The sequence below is a fragment of the Carassius gibelio genome, chromosome A24 (assembly GCF_023724105.1).
Source record: "Carassius gibelio isolate Cgi1373 ecotype wild population from Czech Republic chromosome A24, carGib1.2-hapl.c, whole genome shotgun sequence".
In the NCBI taxonomy this organism is placed as follows: Eukaryota; Metazoa; Chordata; class Actinopteri; order Cypriniformes; family Cyprinidae; genus Carassius; species Carassius gibelio.
This window is the reverse complement of record NC_068394.1, coordinates 18,748,536-18,772,148: the sequence shown is the minus strand read 5'-3', so window position 1 is coordinate 18,772,148 and position 23,613 is coordinate 18,748,536. Positions and strand designations below refer to the sequence as shown.

The window sequence follows — 23,613 nt, the reverse complement described above, 5'->3', positions numbered from 1 at the left end:
AGATGCATTAAAGATGAACCATTAAAACTATATATTAGAAGTTAAAACAATGAATTTCTGTTCTTATCACAAGATTGTCACAACAATATATAATGTGCAAAATGAAAGAGTAGGATGGAGAATTCCTTTTAATAAATCCACAGGGAAAGGGAACAACAATAATCCAACAGCAAATAATCCACACAAGACAATACCAGACAAAGGAACACAGGAGAACACGCGAATGATGCAAAATGTGTGATCCGTTTGCCGTGATTTGCCTCAATTGAGTCTTCGTGCAATTTACATTTTTTTAACTAGAGCAGAAAATTCACCTGACGCGTTCTCACGCAAGCCAAAAAGCTTATTGGCACATCTGGTTGAATCAGTAAATGGAGGAACACATTGTAGCTGATTGTGGGCACCAGAAATTATATGATACAACTTCACTGAGTTGTGTGTGCCTCTGTATAATGCTGTGAACCCAGACACGTCTGCGTTTGGCTTTCCAGCATTTTTGGGACTTCACAACAGATACAAAGCAGCGATCGTATTTATCCTCACCATGGTTTAACCCGCGGGATGTTTTTTGTCTCACTTGCGCAAATAAAAACAATCCGAGTGATGCGAAAAATATCCTGTGAGTAATCTAGAGTGAGGTACATGATGGTAGTGCTGGGCGGTTTGACCAAAAATGTATATCACGTTTTATTTTTCAAAATTATACCGGTTTTCCAGTTTTTTTTTTTTCCATGCATAATCAGGTGTACAATGCACTGCTGCAGACGACGCACCATTCCTTGAACGTACTTACGCACCGCAACCTCGTGCAGTATGAATCCATTAATATGCACTGCAGATGGACTATGTGTGAAACAGGCATTATAACGTAAGAACAGAGCACTACTGTGTTTACCCTCACCATGCCTCGCAGTCGCTCCTTAGAAGTGCAACATTGTAAAGGGTCTTTCTGAAACAATGTCGCGTGGCCACGGCGCAGCATAACGTTCATTCCCAACGCTGAGTAATTAAATACACCGGTATGGCGATATATTCAAAATTAACATCGTAAATAAAATATACACCGGTTTTCGGTATTAACTGGTTTACCGCCCAGCACTACGTGATGGGCATATTCACTTCGCATTTGGTGTGAACACACCACTAGCACTGTTACATCACAATGTTTAAGCACCACTCATGGCAGCTGACTGATAGTCCTGGATAATAATGGTTTCCGCCCTCAGCGAGATGTATTTGGTTGTACACTGTACTCCATTTTCTCCGTGCTAGAGCAGCTGTAACAGCAACAATCTCCTAAACCATCCCAACACCTGTAGGAGAAGTAATAATTGAACTTGCCATGAAAGTATCCGCTACATAAATGTAATGTCGTTATATTGCTTAGCTAAAGTTTTAACTACATTTGTGTGCATATGTTGTTTCGTTGAGGCACATAGAGAACCTTATCAAAGTATTTGTTTCACTCATCGGTCTTTGCAAATGGGCTGTGAAAACTCTACAAGTAAATAAATGCATCAAATAACCATTCAGAGATGTCTTGGTTCATTCTCATCAGTGTTTCTTCTGCCGGAGTCTCTCCTTCATCTGTGTCTGACTCCAGTTCAAACGTACGTCTGAACATCAGTTTTCTCGCTCTCGTTCATGTTGCTTCTACTGGCTGTTTATTGCTGTAGGTATGCAAAGCAGAGATGTATATGCCACACCCTCTTCTTAAATGCAGTTAATTTGCATTTAAAGTGATACACACACCAAAACAGCTTTTTTTTTTTTAGACACGCCCCAAAAATGTCATTTTCAACATGATTGGGGATATTTTGAGCTGAAACTTCACAGACACATTCTGGGGACATCCAAGACCAATATTATATCTTGTAAAAAGGGGCATAATAGGTGTCCTTTAAGACTTGCAATTCGATTCAGCAGGCCACTCTCACGAGAGCTGGCGTGTGGCACCAGTATTTTAACAAATGAAAAAGTTGTGTATTATTTATGGCATCACAGTCAGCATTAACTAATGAGGCCAAATCATTCAGTCATTCTGCGCATGCACTACTGCAGACCTGACTGTGTTTAATAAACACTGCGAGGGCTGAATGAGGGGTTATTCCCTCTGGTCTGGAGCACGGCTGAGGTGTGGGTTGGTGTGATGACATTGTTTACAGATTTTACACATGCGTGTGGGAAGAGTACAGACTGCACACTTGGAACATTAAGAAAGCCACAGATCAGGCCTCTCATTTAGATGTTAACACGATGAAACACATGAGTGAAATTGTTCAATCCCACAGAGGAAGTCAAATATGCTGTGACATTCAGAAACTAAATGAAACTGTGGAGGCTGATGTAAAAGTGTGGGAGAGAAGAAGTGGAAAAAGACCAAATTAAGAGAGAAAATTAGATATTTGATTCTTTAGTAAAGCCCTTACACATACAATATAACGTACACAATGTTTTATCTATGAGGACGCAATGGCAATTAATGCATACAAAATTACTCAAAATAAGTTTATTTTATTACTATCAATATTACTACTACTACTAATAATAATAACAACAACTACATCGTATTAATAAAAAATGTACTACAAAGTTAAATATATAAACAAATAAAAAATAAATAAATGTCTTAATAATAATAATAATAATAATAATAATAATATAATAATAATAATAATATAATTGTAGTAATAATAATAATAATAATAATAATAATTATTATTATTATTATTATTATCCTACACAGTATTAAGTAAAATGTACTTAACTATTTGAAATAAACAAACAAACTCAAATGTTAATATAATAAAAATAATATTTCTAATCATAATAAACAATATTAATTACATTTTTACTAAAGCCATTCGGATAAATAAATACATCTGAATTTTATTATCAATAATTAAAAAAAGAAAAAGACAGACAGACAGAAAGACAGAAGACAGACAGTAGAAGGACAGATGTTACCTGTGGGTTCTCGGCCGCTGGTTTAGAGACGCGGTGCGTCCTGGACTGTGTTGGCTGCCCAAGCGACCTGGACTCGTCATGTAGTCGTTGGGCACTGTTGGAGGTTTCACCGGCTCAAGCGTTTTATAAGGATTGTTACGCCTGTATATCCATTTAAAACAAACAGGCAAATAAATAAATAAATTATATATATATATATATATATATATAATTTATAGATTTGTGGCTTTTTATATATAGATTTGTGGCTTTGCTATTAAAAGCTGCTCTCTATGTCATACTATTGTCTGATTTAGCATCCAGCTCAGAAATGTTTCTATTCTATTCTTTTTACACTGAAATAAATGATGAAATCACATCTTACCCAAGAGTGCCTCGTCCTGCCAAGGGTGGGCTGGGAGGTTTCTGTGTTGGGGGATTGGTCCTGGAGAGAGTTCCTCCTCTGACTGACTGATTGTTGCCGTGTTGCTGATCAGACAAGCAAAACATCAGTTTAAGCATTTGAACAGCATTTGAGTCTCAACAAAAGATTACATAAATAAGACTAATGAAATGGAGATGAGAAGAGGGCTTTACCTGACAAAACAATACATTTTAACTCAAGGTTCAGTTTGCTACTGCAATGAATGGGCCTCATTCATGGAATTTATGTAGATTAATTAATAATTTGCATGTAAAACCTTTCTCACAAATGTTTTGTAACTATTTTATAGTTAAATGTGTGCATGTTGATAACTTTACAAACATTCATGAATAGAATGCAAGTCAAGTTTATTATTATTTAACAAACATGAATTATTAATATTACATATTAATATTACATATTAAAACAACATGAAAAAAGTTAACTAATTAATTGTTGCCACAAGTAATTATTATTGTAAATAGTGTTTATTATTATTATTATTTTTAATCTTTTTTAATGTTTCATGAATAAGGACCATTGAATTACAAATGACAAACACAACTAGAGGTCGATCTGTAGTCAGTTTTCTCATTGGTCAATGCCAATATTTTGAATATCCAGTAGTAGCCAAATAATTTAATTAAATATTGTAATGCTAGCAAAAAGGAATATTTATTTTCTTAAATTCACTGCAATTACTGTATTTTTCGGACTATAAGTCACACCTAAGTATAAGTCGCATCAGTCCAAAAATACGTCATGACGAGGAAAAAAACATATACATCGCACTGGACTATAAGTCGCATTTATTTAGAATAAATAAATACAGCTGCGAGAGGGCGCTCTATGTTTTCAGTGTAGACTACAGGAGCACTGAGCAGCATAGAGCACACTCTCACGGCTGTAGATGGTAATGTTTTCTCAGTTAATTTCTCTTGGTTCATGTCAAATTATTCTCGATAAATAAGTCGCACCTGACTATAAGTCGCAGGACCAGCCAAACTATGAAAAAAAGTGTGACTTATAGGTAAATCGGTAAATCATTTTACACCATTTCCTAAACTAAGAAAAAAAGGCCAAAAAAATAAATAAAAATCAAACAACACAATGGGACACTAAGTCATCGACAATCTCAAGAAGCTCAAATTAATCTTGCCATTATCAGTATATGACTTCATATATACAAAAAACAGACGTTAAGCCTGAAAATAAAGTGCAAACAAAACAGAACTGAAGACTTATGTAAGAAAAGCTAAATTTGTCCGGCAAGCCAAAATTCAAGTACATAGGCAACTGCTTGTTTGAGTTGCCTGTGGACTTGACTTAGTGTTAAAACGGGTAATAATCTTTCGATAATTCAGCTATTAGAGATCACTTTACAATGGGGTTGATCTACATCTACTGCACATGATGAGGTTATGAGGGAGGGATGAATGCAGGGATATGAATATGTATCAGGGTCACAAGGAAAGACTGAATCAGTCGATCAGTAACAGACTAAAGCAGGAGGGGTCATGGGACAGGTACACTCACCTTGGCTTTAAGCCACTAGTGTGGCCAGAGGAGACAAGAGAAAGTGAGAAAGACAAAAAGAGAGAGAGAGGCATGTCAAAAACTGGCACGTCTCAGTTCAGAGCTCTTGAAGCAGGACAAAAGCACTTCAAATCTCTAAACCCACATTTGACTTCACTAGAGCTGAGTGCGCTAACGTTAAAATGCTCTTCCTGACAATGTGACGGTTTCACACTCGCTTTGACTGAGTGTTCTGAAGCAGACATTCGTTTCACAAGCTCTCTTTTCACACTGTGCTATCTGGGCCTGACCTTCAGTTTGCTTGTGCAATTATTATTAGAAAACTAAAATTCACACTGGAGAAAATGGCAATTTTGAAATATTTGTCCCATTAGATTAACCACAGAAACTTCTAGTGCACACGAAAGCACTAGCTTTTGTCTGCTGCATAAAGGATACATGGCAAGAAGACAGCTATCTACTCTATGAAGACAACTTAGTCCCCAAACTGCAGAGACAAAATGGTCTCTCATCATAACGGTGGCTGCGTGTGCGGTGACTGTTCTGCAGAACATGCAAAGTGTGGCATTATTAATGCACTGTCCTGTATGAGTAATGAGGGCAAGAGTAACTGGGACAATGCTCATAACTTAAGTAGACAGAAAATAGAAACTATATAGTGGAAACCAGAAAGTTAACAATAGAGTATTTCAGCATTAAAGCACTCGAGGGCATGCTATATGACTATAAAAGCTGATGTTGGGTACGTTACAGCATAAGAACCACAAACAAATAAAGACACCAAACTATAAACAAACAAACTTAAAAAGAGACTGCTTATATACACACACACACACACACACACACACACACACGACATAGCATGACAATTCACAATTGTGATTATATTCAAAATATAACGGCATCTGAAGTGCATTGTTGATTTAGTGAAAAATCTATAAATCAAATAAAATACAAATCAATCAAACAATAAAAATATTGAAGAAATAAACAAAAAGGTAAAAAAAAATATTACAAATAATAAATAATAAATACATAACCAATGAAAGAAATCAAATAATAAACCAAAAATAAATTATTAACAAATAAACAACTTAAAGAAATATAGATGTCAATAGGTAGAATGTTAGTTATAATAACATACACAAATAAATTCAGTTAAATTCAGTGTAGCAACTTGCTTATTCTATTCCAGAAAAATCATAAGCCATTAGGTTAATCAACTGAAAATATTTCAAATGTTCAATTTGACCATTTCTAGCTTTGGTTATATATCATGACATATTTTTTTTTTTTATTAATCACATTATGCATTACAACACATACGTGCATCACGACATATATCCTGACATAACTTTAAAAGAAATTTAATTCATATCAACACATCTTAAAAAGACAAATTTCTAATCAGGCATTGAACCAGTCAACCAATAGAATGGTTGTGGGGTTCAAAAAGGTACAGGAATCTAGTTCCAGGACCAGATACACAAACTCACATGTGGTGTTCATTTAGATCTCAGAGGAAACAGTAGAGAACAAAACCCTCCCTCAGTCAGACAGAAATACTGCTTAATGTACAGCGCCAAAACCCTCTACATTTAAGACTGCGAAAGCGCTTAATGATCACTTAAACAGACACACGAGCAGGCAAACAAAACGATCCTAATATTCTTTCCTGAACAGGGGAAGGATATAAAATAAACAAGTTAAAAAACCTTTTCTAACCAGCGTCTGAGAACTTCTCTGCATTCCTGCGGCAGCGGACTAGATGAAGTGTCGACTGACATTGCAAATAAATCTCATCGATTGCAAACAGTAAATTTGGCTGAAGATACTGCAATCCTTCGTCAGGCGACTCAAATGTTTAATAGTCTAAAACACACCCACATATATACATATACATAGACGCTGACGACAGGGGTAATGGTTGCTGAAAACTCAACTGTTGTAACAGGAATAAATAGCATTTTAAAATCTATTCTGATAGAAAAGAGTTTTCTTTTTACGGTGTTTACTGTATTTTTGATCAAATAACTGCAGCTTTGGTGAGCACAAGAGGCAGTGATGTTAGCTGTAACCCCGTGAATGTAAACAAGACGTACATTAATACTGATTATGCGTGAGGCTTATTTTAAAATGCACGTAATCGATCGGCCTTGGGTCACAAGCGTGATTTCAGCCTTAATCCCTCGTGAACGCCCATGACACTCAAATCCTGTCAGATTAACCACAGAGGGAGGGCGATGCTGTCACTAGGTCAAGTGTTTTTACATGTCAGCACATTCGATGCATGCTGTCAACACGCTGTAGGGCTGGAATGGGAGCTGCATGGATGGATGTGTTTTTTTTTTTTTTTTTTTTTTTTTTTTTTTTTTTTAAATGGGAGGTTGTTTAAAACTCCAGCCTTATTTCACTGCATTCCTCAATAAACTAGAGCAGAGAGAGGTGTAATCTTGTGCCACTTGGCTCATTTTGCTATTAACCTTCATACTCTATTTTAAAGACTTAATGAATCCCCAACACAGTCTCTATTGGTGGTTTAAGACCCAGAAATGAGTTACAGGATTGATTAAAAAAAAAAAAAAAAAAAAAACCTACGCTAAACTGACAAATGCATCTGTTATTTGGTAAAAGCTTTGCAAATTAGGCAGATCACTAGCCCTCATCCTTGAAACCCATTACATAAAATTACACATGGTGAATGAAAAAATAAATCTTCACTTGGAACCAGGAAATATATGGTCAAATTAACATTATTTTTTACATAATATGATATATTAATATTCAGACTTTTAAGTTCTGCCACAAAACTAGCCCTAGCGCACTGCCTTGAAGTCGCAATGAAAAGTAGTGACGGATCTTTTCCTCCGTATTGTGACGAACATTTGAGCGAAACTATTGGGAAAGAAAAAATTACAAATCTAAACGCGAGTCAATTATAATAAAGTGGTGGGGTTTAAGCGGCCTATGATTAGAGAAGTCAGACATGTGTCACAAGAAAGAAGTCTGATATTTTACCAGATGTTTTGACGAATTTTACAATGAGAGTTATTCGCAATCAACACAGTCCGACATATTGAACAGACTGTACACTCATAAGCTTGTTAACATTAGAATCAAACTAAATATGGCATATACTCTGACTGAGATATATGGTCACACTTGAAAACACAGAGAAACAAGCCATCCTTTCCAGGGTTCACAGTCCTGTTTGAAGGGTTGGAAGCAGTGAATATAGTTTTAAAAGATGGCCACGTATTTACCTTCACTCCATGCCCCACATCATCCAGTACGGTGAAGTCGAGGGGCTTCCTGATGTACCTCACCGGCCGCTCTAGGTTGGCCGGAGCGATGATCTTATGAGTCCTTGATGTGTTCTTATTCGTTGTCAGGATGCCAATCTCTCGTCGGGCAACCTTCTCCTTATGGATGTCTACCGTCTAATGAAGATGGAAGAAAAGACAAAAACAAGATTGAAAGTTTGGGCTAAGTAAGATTTGTTTTTAAAGAAATTAACACTTTTAATTAAAAAAAGAACACACTAAATTTATAAGTCACATTAAATACAGTCAAATTTAATATTCCCCCCAAAAAACGTTCTACTTTCTAAAATAATTTAAAAAAAGCACCGTTTCCACCAAAAAAATAAGTGACACAAGACACTAAATATTGTTATTGTGAAATTAATGTGGTGATGTTGGGAGCGGCATGCAGTATTAATGCCAGATATATATATATATATATATATATATATATATATATATATATATATATATATATATATATTTTTCTCAGTGGTGTGATTTACTGCAGTGTCAATACCCTGTTGGGAGAGTGTTTTAAAGGAACTTTGTGAAGAAGTGGAACACTTTTGAACCTTAAAGAGACAGCATTAAAAGAGAAAAAATATCACCAATGGTAAATAAAATGGCAGGAAGCCATTTTTTCTCAGACAAATAGGGAACAAAAATCATATTTGCCTACTTTTACTACACATTAAAAGGTACACCAAAGTAAAGAAAATTACTATAGCATGATAAAATCATTAAGGCTCAATACAAACTGCTGTAAAAGTTTCAGCCGCTGCAATCATTTCTTGCCATATTTCTACTGAAAAACATTGTAATATTAGCCCAAAAAGAATACTTAAAAAAATCTGCCAGAAACATGTATAATCCAGGTTTTCTATTCTCAAATGTACAACTTATATTTAATAAGGTTTTAAAATGTTTTATTCATTTCATTTTTTATCAAGGACCCCTTTCATAACCCCAAAACTAACAAATAACAATAATGTTTTTAATGCACCACTAAAAGTCTGAACAGAATATGTGGCTTTCATAAATGTATGTATATTTATTGTCAATAGTTTTTTACGTAATTTCTGTTTGATTTAGGGATGCTTATTTTAATCTGTTTAATCCAATTAATTCAATCAGTTAAAACGGTTTTTAACAGTCATTTATTTAATTTTTTCAGTAATTGATCAAAATATTCTAAAAGGTTTGCTGCATGATTAAAATACGCTGCACACACACACACACACACACACACACATATATAAGTTTTTTAACCCTTGTGGATTGTTCAAATTCACTACCCTTTCGAGTTGTTCGGGATGAAAAAATTATTATTTTTTTTTTGCATAAATCTGTTAATCAACCTCAGTCCTGATCAAAACTACCAAATGTTTTTTTTTAAAAATCTAAGATTTTAAATCTTTAATTGCCAAGTTCATAAATGATGTCACTGATTTGGGGGAAAAAAAACACACAAAATGACTTATTTTCAATATAAAACTAATTGTGGCTGGATTTTTTTTTTTTTTTACTTTTTATAACAGTCTTGGGCATATCAAAGATTAGTAGCAACATTGGCTTTGATGCATTGTTAGTTTTTGTGCAGCATTAGATTTAAATTTTTTCTCCCTAATTTGTTGTTGGTGGCTGTTTTTGCCCCATTGACTTCCATTATAACGAAATTTTTTGATTGCAAAGCCATGACACCATGTAATCATGCATTCTTGATTTTTTGTGGTTTTCCCTTTTGGGAAGAGGTAAAATTTGTTAATTTTACAGTTGATAACTAGGTGGGACCATTAACCCTTTAGATAAGCCTGTGCAAAAAAAAGGCTTAGTTTCTGGCTTGTATATGGAGTTATATGGAGTATAACAGCAAATTATAGTGTTTGTGTGTGAGATTCTTGATTGTTAGTGGTTTTCCCTGTTGGGAAGAGGTAACATTTGTTTTTGTTTTTTTAAAGTTGATCACTAGGTGGGACCATTAACCCTTTAGATAGGCCTGTGCAAAAAAAAAAAAAATTGATTAGGTCAATAAAAAGAGCCTCTCAGAGTGGCAGTGTCTCTCAGAAGTCAAGATGGGCAGAGGATCACCAATTCCCCTAATACGGTGGCGAAACATCGTAGAGCAATATCAGAAAGGATATTCTCAGAGAACAATTGCAAAGAGTTTGAAATTATCTTCTAAAGTGCAAAATATCATCCAAAGATTCAGAGAATCAGGTACAATATCTGTGCGTAAGGGTCAAGGCCGGAAAACCATGATCATGCCCATGATCTTCGGGTCCTTAGACGGCACTGCATCACATACAGGAATGCTGCTGTAATGGAAATCACAACATTGTCGGTGAACACAATCCACCATGCCATTCGCAGTTGCCGGCTAAAACTAGGGATGCACCGATCATGACTTTTCATGGCCGATTCCGATTTTTTACAAGCAAACTGGCCGATTCAGATAGCGATTTCTGATTTTTTTTTTTATCTTTTAAGCAACAAACAAGAAGGAAGGAAAGTGTGCATAAACAAGATATTTGGTATTTAATAGGCCAAACTTGCTTTTGGCTACTGAAAACAATAACTGCAATCATCTAAAATTAAAGGCAGTTACTGCACAATAAGTAGCCTACATTCAATACAAACACAGATGGTACACAGACATCCGCATTTAGCTTTTGTTTTTGAATAGAGCATCACAGTCCCGCCCACAGCTGGTGCCGGAAGTAAAAATTCAATGCAATTTCTGCATTGACATTTGGGGTATAAGCCATAAAAAACATAACCATACATGGTAGACTTAAAACCAGCTATGGCTGTACTAAGCGATAGTATATGCTCATATAAATGCAAAAAAGGATCATGGGGCACTAACCTTGTTTTGATATTAATGCCTTTTATTCGCGATCTCTTTGCTAAGTACTTCATTACCCACAATCCTGAAAAATCCCACAGTGATGCATCTGATTGGTGGAGCTTGTGTAACCGTCTGGTTAAACCCGCGAAGGTCCGTGAAGACTGAAGATCATTAATAATAAAATAAAATTAAAACCTGAGTTGCGTTTTTGCATGGTAGACTTATCAGTACAATCATGATCTCCTAGGCTGTCATGAGAGTTTTGCAGAGAGGTTGGTAACGTTAGTTAGCATTATCGTCCACTTTGGCTAGGCTACTGTCACCTTCATATGGTATGAGTCATATCATGCATTTTATAATGCCACTGTCAAAACAATATTTAGCCCAGGCATACCTTTTTGTGCATTTACTGAACATTTGTGTAATGGCAACAACATGTGTTGATGACTGAGCGGTGATTGCAGTCAGGTACAAAGCACTGCAACATGTTGCTGAAGTTATCTTTAACCACTTTCACACACGCACATATATAAAATACATGATGATAAATATAAAAATCAATACACAATACCAATATAAAACACTATTTATTTACACGACTGTAAATTCACTACATTCACTATATAAAATGAAATTCACTGGAGGAAAAAGTTCGCACGAGCGGCCGTCATCAGATTTGGAAGTCGCTGAGTATGAAAATATGTACACAGTCTTGTACCTTTGACTTTTTTTGGATTTTCTCTTAATTTTTTCACTCGAAATGATATGTTATATGCTTATGAGTTCAGCCGTAGCTGGTTATCCTCACACATGCTCTAAAACTCTTTAGATACGGATTTTTCTGAAAGTCAATGGGAGAAATAAATGGGAAATTTACTTCCGGCACCAGAGCTCTCTTGGGCTGTGGGCAGGACTGTGATGCTCTACTGGGTTGAAACTACAGAGAACTGGCCTTAAATATAAAGATTAAATGTAACCATGTGAAATTAAAGGCAACAACTGCATAGTTCTACAGTCCAAACAACACAATCAACATACATTCAATAAGATGTTTCTTGATCAGCATTCAGTATTTTAGTTTTTAAATTTGGTTTTAAATATAAAAAAAAAGCCCAGTGAGACTAAATAAAAGTATGCTATATAAATACATGTTCCTAAATGTTAAAATCAAATAATGTTGGTGCGAATAAAACAAAGATGCAAAGTGTTTCATTCATCCAATAAAAAATAAATAAATAAATAATTAGGGCAATGATTCACATCTATATTTTTTTACTTGAGACAATAAGTTATTTATTTTTCACTGGCTCAAGTAAAAAAAAAAAATATAGATGTGAATCATTACCCTAAAATGTTTTTAATTGGATGAATGAAACACTTTTTTTCAGTGTACTACAGCAGATGATTTTTAAATTAAATTAAGTCTATGTAATTTTAAGGTAAAACAAAAATAATAATAATCATCCTAATGCAGAACTGACGTTTATTTCTAGTTGTAATAAGATCTAATAAAATTGTTTTTAAAAAAGACATTTCAGTTTTGTCCGTTTCGTTTACCATCTAACATGTGAGAAGTTGATCTGAACATCTCTTCATGGTCTACTCGTGTTCAGGGCGTGGACCGGTACAGTAAATGCTCCCGCAGCTTTAGTGCACGCAGAAAAGGGACTCTTATTTGTGCACCAGTACACCCACGGCTGATCGCTTCCTGCCATCTGTGCCTCAGACATGAAGCTCTGCATTTCCAGTACTGATCGGCTGCCCGTGTTCTGCGCACAGATTTCGAAATACTCTTCCACACAAATGACATAGCGAACGATTACAATGTAGTCTGTGCACGCGAGCGAACTTCCGGAAAATTGGCAGAAAAAAAAGACCAAAAACCGATTTATTCCGATTTAACCGGTGCATCCCTAGCTAGAACTCTATAGGTAAATAAAGAAGCCATATATAAACATGATCCAGAAGCGCAGGCATTTTCTCTGGGCCAAGGCTCATTTAAAATGGACTGTGGCAAAGTGGAAAACTGTTCTGTGGTTAGACAAATCAAAATTTGAAGTTCTTTTTGGAAAACTGGGATGCCAAGTCATCCGGACTAAAGAGGACAAGGACAACCCAAGTTGTTATCAGCATTTAGTTGGGGTTGCATGAGTGTGTGTGGCATGGGCAGCTTACACATCTGGAAAGGCACTATCAATGCTGAAAGGTATATCCAACATATGCTCCCATCCAGACGTCGTCTCTTTCAGGGAAGACTTTGCTTTTTGCAACATGACAATACCAGACCACATACTGCATCAATTACAACTTGGCTGCGTAGAAGAAGGATCGGGGTACTGAAATGGCCAGCCTACAGTCCAGATCTTTCAACCATAGAAAACATCTTTTGCATCATAAAGAGGAAGATGCGACAAAGAAGACCTAAGACAGTTGAGCAACTAGAAGCCTGTATTAGACAAGAATGGGACAACATTCCTATTCCTAAACTTTAGCAACTTGTCTCCTGAGTAACCAGACATTTGCAGACTGTTATAAAAAGAAGAGGGGATGCCACACAGTGGTAATCATGGCCTTGTCCCAATATTTTCAGATGTGTTGATGCCACAAAATTATACATTTTCTCAGTTTAAACTTTTGATATGTCCTCTATGTTGTATTCTGAATAAAATATTGAAATTTGAAACTTCCACATCATGCATTCTGTTTTTTTTTATTTTTTTTATTTACAATTTGTACAGTGTCCCAACTTTTTTGGAATCGGTTTGTATATATCTGAAGAGCTCTGCTTAACTGGCACTCAGTAGTACTCAGTAGAGGTTTCAGCTTTCCATAAAGGCTGAGTTTTACTGATCCCTCAATTAGGCTTCATACCAGTAACATAGCATATAGCACCAATTAAAATGTTTACTGCTGTGAGCCTGATCTGAAGTCTCTCTTTCCGTGTAGTGCTGTCAGAGGGAACAGTACTCTCTCTGGCACACGAGAGACTGAGAGCAGATGCAGCAGGCCTCCTGTTGGAGATGAAAGGCCAGCAGTGTCTGCAACGCAGAAACACACAGAGGATGCCATTCATTTCTCAAAGACATGGAGTCAGAGCAGCTCCAGCTCTATTCAACATCAGGAAGAAGGAGGCTTGTGCACTTTGCATATACTGAAAATATTTGATATAAAATGTACTATAAAAAAATATCCTCTTCAATTTATGAATTGGCTGTAAACGTGTTTTTTTTTTTTTTTTTTTTTTGACAATTTCAGGTATAATGGGACAACGTATAACCATCAAATAGAGGCATAGTTCACTCAAAAATGAAAATTCTGTCATTAATTACTCACCCTCATGTTGGTCCAAACCAGTTAGACCATTCATTTTTGCAATACTAAATAAGATTTTTTTTTTTTTTTTTTTTTTTTTTTTTTTTTACTTTTCTGACCTTGCATAGGCAGCAATGCAACTATTGTAATGTTATAAAGCTACGATATTATTTTTTTTCTTTCTTTGTGCACAAAAGTATTCTCATGGCTTCATAACATTACAGTCGACCCACCGATGTCACATGGACAATTTAACAATGTCCTTAGTCTTTCTGGGCTTTTAATGTGTCAGTTCTGTTGCTGTCTGGGTCAGAAAGCTCTCTGATTTCATTAAAAATATCTTAATTTGTGTGCTGAAGTTTACAGGTTTGGAACAAAATGAAGTAATTAATGACCATTTTAATTTTTGGGTGAACGGTACCTTTAAAATTTAATTTAAGTTACATAATGCATATACTGTATAGAGGTGTGTGTATGTGTGTGTGAGACCCTGGACCACAAAACTAGTCTTATGTCGCTTGGGTATATTTATAAAAAAAAAAAAAAAAAAGCAGCAGCTCTTTTTGGAGTGAGCTGTGCAGCTGGTGTTGGCGGAAGTGGGAGGGCAGCGCAAACTGACTTCATCTCCTTCCTGTAAGCTGAAAAATAGATGTGCTGAAATGAGCTGCTACATATTGCACAATGTGTGGTGGTCCAGCTTTATCAAATGCCCTCAGGAAAAAAAAAAAAATATGTTTGCCATTGTTTTGGATGCAAGTATTGAGAACTTTCTCTTCTCCTGACTGACAAAGTTTAGGGTTGAGCGAAACGCCTCGTCTGGTTTAAAACTGGGAATTTTTCGACATCATATGTTGAAGGCCAACCCTGCCGCTAAAACAGATCACATGTAGACTCCATCTCATTCACACTCATCCATTGAGCCCTGAATGGCTCTCAAACATTGCTAATCAGCATGTGGATCTTACTAATTACAAATCACAGTAGGTCATCTGAGTTTGACAAGACTGTATCTGTTCAGCCGCATTTCCACCGCAGGAACGTTACCAAGGAACTAGGGACTTTGGCCTGGTACTCGGTGTATTTCCACCACAGGAACCAGGAACTAAATGTTCCTGGTAAAAAAAAATTCCCCTCAGAAAGTCCCTGCTCGCGAGATTCAATAAGTTCCAAAGTTCCAGAACTTTTGGGGGCGGGACTTGGACACTAAACCTGACCGGTTGAGTTTGCGGAGCATTGGTTGAGTTCAACCAACATTTATTCGGAAAATTTTTAAAATATTACTGTTATTGTGTCATGATATGTAATTTTAAAAGTATTTCAGGCAAGAATTGAATTGTTTAAAACTCAAATCTGTGCTTTATTTATAAAGACAGCGCCTATTTAAAAATGTGTTTCGCCGATCTTGGAGACGGTGAGCTCCACGCAATCAGCGGGAGCTCATTGCTTATGTATCCTCTGATGTCTCTTTTGTGGTTAAACATAAAATAAAATTAGTTTTGGTTAAATCTAACAGGTAATCTTTGGTCTGGATTAAATTTATCTATATGTTAACCTGTTAACTGTCACCCGTCCGCTCTATGGGACGCCTACATTTACTTCACTATATTACAATTATATCTAATCTAATCTTGACAAACTATATATCGTTGGAAAGGTCTAAGACTCCCAAATATATATTTTACCAGTGTTTTTTGCTAAAAATTATTTAGGAAAAGTAATCGATTAATTTATGACAAGAGTGCACCCTCAAAAATCTAAATTATAACTGGAGTTTTGACCTTTGTTTAAAAAAGAAGACTTGTTTGTTGCTTTTTTCTCTATCACATTTTAGAAATCATCAGAAGTTATATATCGACTGAAAACTTAAAATCTCAAAATTCATCCTTTAAAACCCATTTTAAAATCAGACATTGCATTTCCATGTAAATGGTACATCAATATCATGTTACAAAATATTTTCATTCATGAATTATAAAAATTTAAGTTAATGTTCAAAAATGTGAGTGACAGTTAAGGGGTTAAAATGAAAATAAAAAAGGCAAATAGACATAATATTTTGTTTCGTAGTAATGGCTGTATATATATACACATATCCCTGAACTAAGTACATTTCTGCAGCTGTTATTATGTTTAAATGAAAATGAAAGGAGGCAGTGGTATTTGATATCCTATTTCGTTTTATTTTAAATATACAGAGAGGAAAATTGCAGTAGCCAAGTCGAACTGACTGAAGTTATCAAGTACGCTGCTGTTTGCAGAATTACCAGATTTGCGTCGTCGCGGACATCACACTCCCGAGTCGAATGCACAAAGTCTGAACTACTGAGGATGCACGTCCAAAATCTGCGTACTTCGTATTGAGAAATGCGCGCAGACCTACGTCACCAGTCTATTTGCCTAATCTTCACGGTACTTTAGACCACGATGGAAATGCAGAAAGCAACAGGTCTGGGGGGAAAGAAAAAGTTCCTGGGGAAAAAAAAAAGTTCCTGGTACAAATATTCCGGGTAATTTTGGTGAAGTCTGGTCCACATTGCAGCATATTCAAGCCAATAACCACTGACACTGATTAATATGCGTAACCAAACAAAGTTCTCTTTTATTAATGGAAGATTAGAGTGGGTAAATCTGGCATCAAACGTGACTGTGAGAGAAAAATGTACTCAATCTAGTTTAATCAGTTCTCAAAACTTTCAAAGATTAATTTCCACAAACCACGCACACACACACACATGTGATGTGAAAGGGAATTCACTGTATTATTTGTCATATAGTACATTATTTCCCATCTTAAGAAACTCAATGTACAATTTCTAGAACAATGAATTGCTCAAGGGTCTTTCACCACCCACAGAGGAAGACAAGACATACTGATCACAATCTAAAACTACTTAACAGTAAAAGAATGAATCACCAAACTTGCTTCTCTCGGTGTAACCCGGAGTTCAAAAGGATGTGAAACAATCTCCAGTAAGGCTGTCCCTATAACATTGTTTTTAGCAGTCAAAACTAATATCCAGTGCATTTAGATGATTTTTGATACCTTGTATTGAAAACCACTGGAAAACCTGTTATTAAAAATGCTACAGAACTGTTTTCCCTCAAAAAGGTTAATACTGATATAAACACATTAAACAATGGAAGATAGTCCAAGTGTCAAATAAATAGCAGTAAATAAATTCAACTTTCCCAATCAACAGGACAAAGATAACGTAAATCAAATAAAAGACAAAACTATTTTGAGTGTAACTGCATATTTTTTAAAATACAGATTAAGGCACTTTTAGGTTTAGTTATTGTAAACTTAATTATGTCATAGTTTGATTGCGAAGCAAATCTGTAATTAAAATCAGCAGCTTCTGCAAAAATAATAATTTAACGCAACAATAATTACTTTCAATTATTTATTTGTATGGAAAGTAGTGTGTTATTAACTTTGCATTTAAATTTTTTTTTTCTTTTTTTTTCATCATTTGAGTGAGTGTGCGGTCTCTCCACACAGACACAAGCATGCTCAGAAAGAAAAAAAAGATAGAAGCCGCATACATGTAAAGATAGTTGAAATAGAAACGGTTGCGCTAGGTTTAAATGGTTTTCAGTAAATTACAGAATATATTTAAAGCACCTCTGAATAAGAGTGTGTTGATAATAATAATAACAACTGATCATTCAGAATAAAAAGAACATCTGATCTGACATATACACAGCCATGCTATTATTACTGCATGTACTATTCACAGAACACACACGCACATATGCATGTGAACATTTTAAGCAGACGCTGTCAAACAGACATTGTCAGTATAGGTTCTACTGAAGAAACAATTACCTATTTTCCTTTTGTTTGACAGAAACAATGAAACCTCTAGAAAAATAATTGGGTTCTGAATTCTTAGAAAATGTGCAAAACTTTTATACTATTTACTAAGTGAAAAAAATCACATGGTTCAATGTAAAATATAAGTAAAGTTTTCAAATTTGCAAATTTTCCAATTGCAAAAAAACAAGAGATGCATTGAGAGGTCAGGCACAGTTTCGCTTCAGCATTTGACAGGAAAAAAAAAAGGCGTTTCAGCAGTTTAACGAAGCGACCCCAGGGGCTTCCGGAAAAGCCAGCTATGCACAAACAGACAGATGTGTTGCGCATATCTTTAGGTGAGGGCTGAGTAACAGTGGCATGTAGCACACACCCTGAGTAACACACACACACACACACACACATATACACATACACATACACAACCGCTTTGTGTGGTTATGTCAGTGAGACTTCCATGCCAGAGTTTAATAATAGCGCAAAACCACATGATTATTTCTGAAATGAGAAACGGACCACACCCTGACGTTTGGGTTGCTTGCCAAGCTTATTTTTTTATTTTTTCTTCTTCTTCTTCTTCTTACTTTAACAATTCGAGACCCACAGCATGCTAAATAATTTTTGAACCATCATTTGTAGCACTTAACCAATACAACACTGGAGAAAATAAACCATGCATGCAACAGAACATGTGGCATGGCTCTTTGTCGCTGAACAGAAACACTTGGTGATTAAAAGCAAGGACACAGTTCAGTTAGTTTGGATTGCAGCTCACTAACAACATTCACAGCTGAAGGGTGAGGACAGGCGCTCCTTTTACAGATTTACGGCTGTGTTATGTTCCATCCGGGTTTGGCTTCTCTCAGACAGGGTGACCGCTCATCTGAGGGCTGCTATCTCTGCAGCAAGCCAGATGAATGCTTGCTGTTAGTAATATGAAGAAGCCATTTTTTTCAAAACTGAGCTTTTATTTTGCAGAAAATGACTAAAAAAAGTCTAAGAGGAGTATATAAAAGTGGATGGCTGCGTATTACAAAAGTAAAAAGTTCAAATCAACCTCAAAGTGTGTCAAAGTTAAAGAAACATCTACACGCTGTATGTACAAGTTAAGCCTTTAGCCATACAACAAATGCAGGATGCACTACAACTCAGTGGAAAACCAAACCGATCAGGTCTACTGAAAATGGACTCCATGTGGACTTTCTGAACCTGAAGGATTTGAGCTTTCCAACATTGAACAGCTAAGATTAGTGTAATCCGCGGAGACAAATATAATCTCTTGTCGCTGCTGTGTGAAAGTAATTCAAGTGCACAAGGTTAACATGTCCAGATTAGACACAATAAAGTAAATAACATAAGTGATGTTGAGGAATCAACGGAGGATAAAAGAGACGGAGAGACAGAAGTAGCTACATACCAAAAGTCTAAGTGGAACCATAGATTGTCAAATCCCTCACAACAGTACTATTTGAAAATTATCTAATTAGCAGCCTCCAATCAATGCCCTCCAGAGATAAAATCACACTAATGATGGAACCACTGGCCCCTACATAACCTCCTATTCCAAAATGACACATTTTGGCCATAATTGATCATCAAGAAGCACAGGGGAGGCAGGTCTTCCCTACAAATCCAGAGCTCCATTTCCTGTTTGTATGAAACTCGTCTCATCACATGCCAAATGAGAGACAGTCAGGAGAGATGAAGACAGAGAGACAGACAAAGACTAAATTAGGGCTGAAACGTTTAGTTGACATTATCGACAATAGAAAACTGTCAACAAATATTTTTTTTTGTCGAGTAGCCGTTTAATGTCATATGACCTAATGTAAGAGCCTGCAATATCGCGGTTTGACCAGTGTGGCGCTGTAGCGTGAGACTAATTCAGCTCTCCCAATGAAATTCAGGAGAAGACGACAAACGCAGCCTTCAGAGCAAACGCAGCAGATTCCGAGGGTGCTGATCTGGATTTCGATGAATGTTAATATTTGCACGTTTTTCTCCCAATAACAAAATAAGCAAATAAAAAAACTGACAGCGGTGAGAAGGGAGCAGTTTAAAACGCATCTGATTAAATGGATGTGGATGTTTGCACGAGCTCTGTATTTCATTACTCCAATAGAGTCCAGTCACGTCACGTTTATGTAGTACTTTAGTACAAGAGATAGCCTGAAATCAAGCAGCTTTACAGCATTATTAAACATGAAAAACCAGGAGTCAGTGGCACTTTCAGATAGAATTACAACTTGGATCTAGTTAATGATAAAGTGTTTTTATTAGTAGGGGGAATATAAACACCTTTAATTAAAGGTATAGTTTGGTTTGCAGTAGGATACTCTACGGTATTTAGAGAAAATAACAGACAGAATCTCACCTATGCCTAGGCAACAACTTTCCACCTAATGGGCCGTTCACATATCGCACCTAAAAATGCGTGGAAAACGCTAAGCACGCCGCTTTCTGATTTTTTCCCCAAAGCCTTTGGGTACTTGCGCACTAGAATGGGAATACATTTTGTATAGAAAAGACGAATGCTTATTTTTCCTTGAAGGTAGACACAGTTTACAAAAACTGTGGTCGGAAAGTGGCTGCAAAACGAGGAAACGCATCGAACATGTATCTATTCAGAACATCGATAACGTGCAGATACAGCTATGTCCCATTTATAATTTAAGGTTAATGCATTGTGATTTCTGTGATGCAGAATGAAGCACAGAATTCAGTCATGACAATGAATTTACAGTAGCTAGCTACTCTGCAGATATCACATAAAATGTGCGATTTGATGGATTGATGAATAAACAAAAAACAAAGCTGTAAAATAATGACAAAAGCACTGCTATATAAATATATAGGCTAATCTGTTTGTTTTGCATGTCTCTCAAGTATGCTCCAGCGTGGCTTAAAGTGCCAGATTTAACAGTGCCTGCTGTCTCACTATCTGAGGAAGTGAACACAAACAATGAGAGCCTCACTGAGAGAACAATTAATCATTTCATCATTTTATTTGAGAAAGCCACGGTCAAAAACAAATACACTGACACTTAAAGCTCTTCAATACAACCCGTCCAAATAAAAGTCTGCTTTTTAACTTGACAGAAATTGACAGAAATTACGATTGTACTATAATGTAGCATACTTCTAAAATAATAATAATAATAATAATTTACATAAACATTAAGGAATATATTTTTTTCCCTCATTTTAATTTAGTAAATCTCTGATGCGCAGCCCTTTGTGAAATCAAAAGAATAAAGGTTTTAAAACATCAATTACATTTTTACTTTTGTATGCATTTTCATTACCACCATTTTTGATAGTATATTTGTATTAAATCATATAAGTACAGAATCGAGAAAAGTCAAACCAGAATTTATGAATTTGCACCAATTATTAATGATAAATATAAGTTATTAAACTAATAAATAATCAAATTGTCAAATGTTGTATTTTTATTAATGAAATTTGGATAAACACATGCTTTCAAACATTTGTTCAATAGTTGTGCAGATGTGCAGAAGAAGAGCATGTTACTTCATTTCTGTTGAAAAAAAATTATGAAGGCATAACTTTTGCCTTTGGAAAAATGTTACTGATGAATCATGCAAACAGGGAACACGTATAAAGATGGGTCAATTTGGATGTCATTTCAATTTCAAGTGCCCTGAGAGGAACCTATCATTCTGAGTTAATGGGAGACCACAGACACTGATGGGATGTGCTTGGAACAATTTCCAAGCATGCTGCTTCAGAAATCCATTTAGAGTTGCCTTTAATTAGTTACCTCTGTAGCTTCTCTGAGATGCAACAGACAGACATGGATTTACTCAGCAAAACGAGACTCCTTGTATACTGCCAAGTCTTCAGCTGGCCAGACAAAGCGCTGACTGTTCACAGTCTCTTAGCAGCCACTTCATGTGCTGTTCTAGGTAGCAGCACTTCAGCCTCCCACGCTCAGGGTCAGGGCCGGTTCCAACGTGACATATAACACAACTCAAAACATTCAGTGTGGAGCGCTGATAAAAAGGGTGAATCCCAGGGCCGGCTTTCTGGCCCATTAGTCTGCTGCTCTGATGTTCTAATCTAATTTGGCAACATGCTGGCAGTGCGGTCTGTCTAATAGGCAGCCAGAGGAAGAGGAAACGGTGAGAAATGCTGTAAAGACAGGAACATCCTCTGTCAGCAAAGCTCTGGGTGCGCCTCTGCCGAGAGATTAGAGCCACTTTACAGCCATTAGTCACCTTCCAATGGAATAGGGCGGTCTTGACTGATCTGCAGCAATAAGCACTGAGGCTACAGGATTATGGTTTGTTTTTGGAACTACTACTAATTTGTGGATTTAAGATACTTCTTACAGAAAGAATAATTTTGCCAAGTTCTAACTGTAATCAGGTCTCTTAAACTATGACAGGGTATCCAATCCTGTTTAGAGTTTAGCTCGGACACACCTACCGGGACATTTCTAGTGATCTTGAGGACCTTTATTAGCTGGTTCAGGTGTGTTTAGATGATTGATGTCTGTGTGTGTAATTTGGAGCAAGCAAGGCATGCCACTCCACCACTGTTTTCTGTGAAATGATTCAGAATCCTGATGCATCACTGAATAACTTTTCCCCCCACCTTTAGTACAACATGCTATGACATAAAACAAGCTCACTGACAGCACACTGTTTTTTAACATAACCATCCTATTATTCTCATCTCCATCTTTGGAGAGAATCATGATTGACACTGTAAGTGAAGGCTGTGTGAAGAGAGAACAGGCTTCTGTTGGCCATCTTAATAAGCCTGTCTTAGAGCCATACATAAGCCCACTGTCATTCCCAGACATACATATGAATGGAGATGAGGCCTGCAAATACGCTCCATAGTACGCCGATTAATCCCATCAACATCTTTAGATTAAAGCTCCAATGTGAAACGAAAAAATGTTCATCTTAAACTGTAGAAATGTAAATTTTGGTGGCCATTTGAGTCTGCATGAGTCAAGGAATCAGAGGGAAAAAATATTTTCCTTCTAGACTTTACATTTCAAAGTTTATTAGCATAAACACGAGTGAAACCTTAGACAAGTGGTGGCGCTAGAGAGTCTAAGTTAGACACACCAAATTTACTGTGGTTAATGTTGAGAATGTCCTTTATCAGTGTGCCAAATTTCATAACTTTCCCGCAAGTAGTTTTATGGGCTGCCATAGACTCAATAGCAGAAGCAGAAGAAGAAATCCAACGGATACAATAGATGTCATCGCACCTTTGGTCACTTGCGCACTAATTCATGTCTCACACACTTTAATGGCTTTTGAATGGAACATGTATGCTCCCCTCGAACTGGAATCAATGGCGCAATATCCTGTGATGTAGATGTACACTTCCCAGGCCACTTACGGTTGAATAGAGCAACCATCTGAAGTGCCAAAAGATGCAT

At 36.3% G+C, this 23,613-nt stretch overlaps 1 protein-coding gene across 11 annotated transcripts in view; it reads right to left on the bottom strand.

Annotated features, from left to right (window-relative positions):
• The window catches only part of LOC127946434 (abl interactor 1), a 52,170-nt gene that overhangs the window by 14,822 nt on the left and 13,735 nt on the right, over positions 1-23,613 (bottom strand). For 6 of the 11 annotated variants that reach the window (XM_052543003.1, XM_052543005.1, XM_052543006.1 and 3 more), the window contains exons 3-6: positions 8,170-8,346; positions 4,907-4,921; positions 3,332-3,435; positions 2,968-3,108 (exon numbers count right to left, since the gene is read on the bottom strand). In XM_052543003.1, coding sequence (XP_052398963.1) covers positions 2,968-3,108; positions 3,332-3,435; positions 4,907-4,921; positions 8,170-8,346 — 437 coding nt within the window. The remainder of the gene's footprint in view (positions 1-2,967; positions 3,109-3,331; positions 3,436-4,906; positions 4,922-8,169; positions 8,347-23,613) is intronic. The other 5 variants (XM_052543004.1, XM_052543008.1, XM_052543009.1 and 2 more) reach the window with 1 other exon arrangement.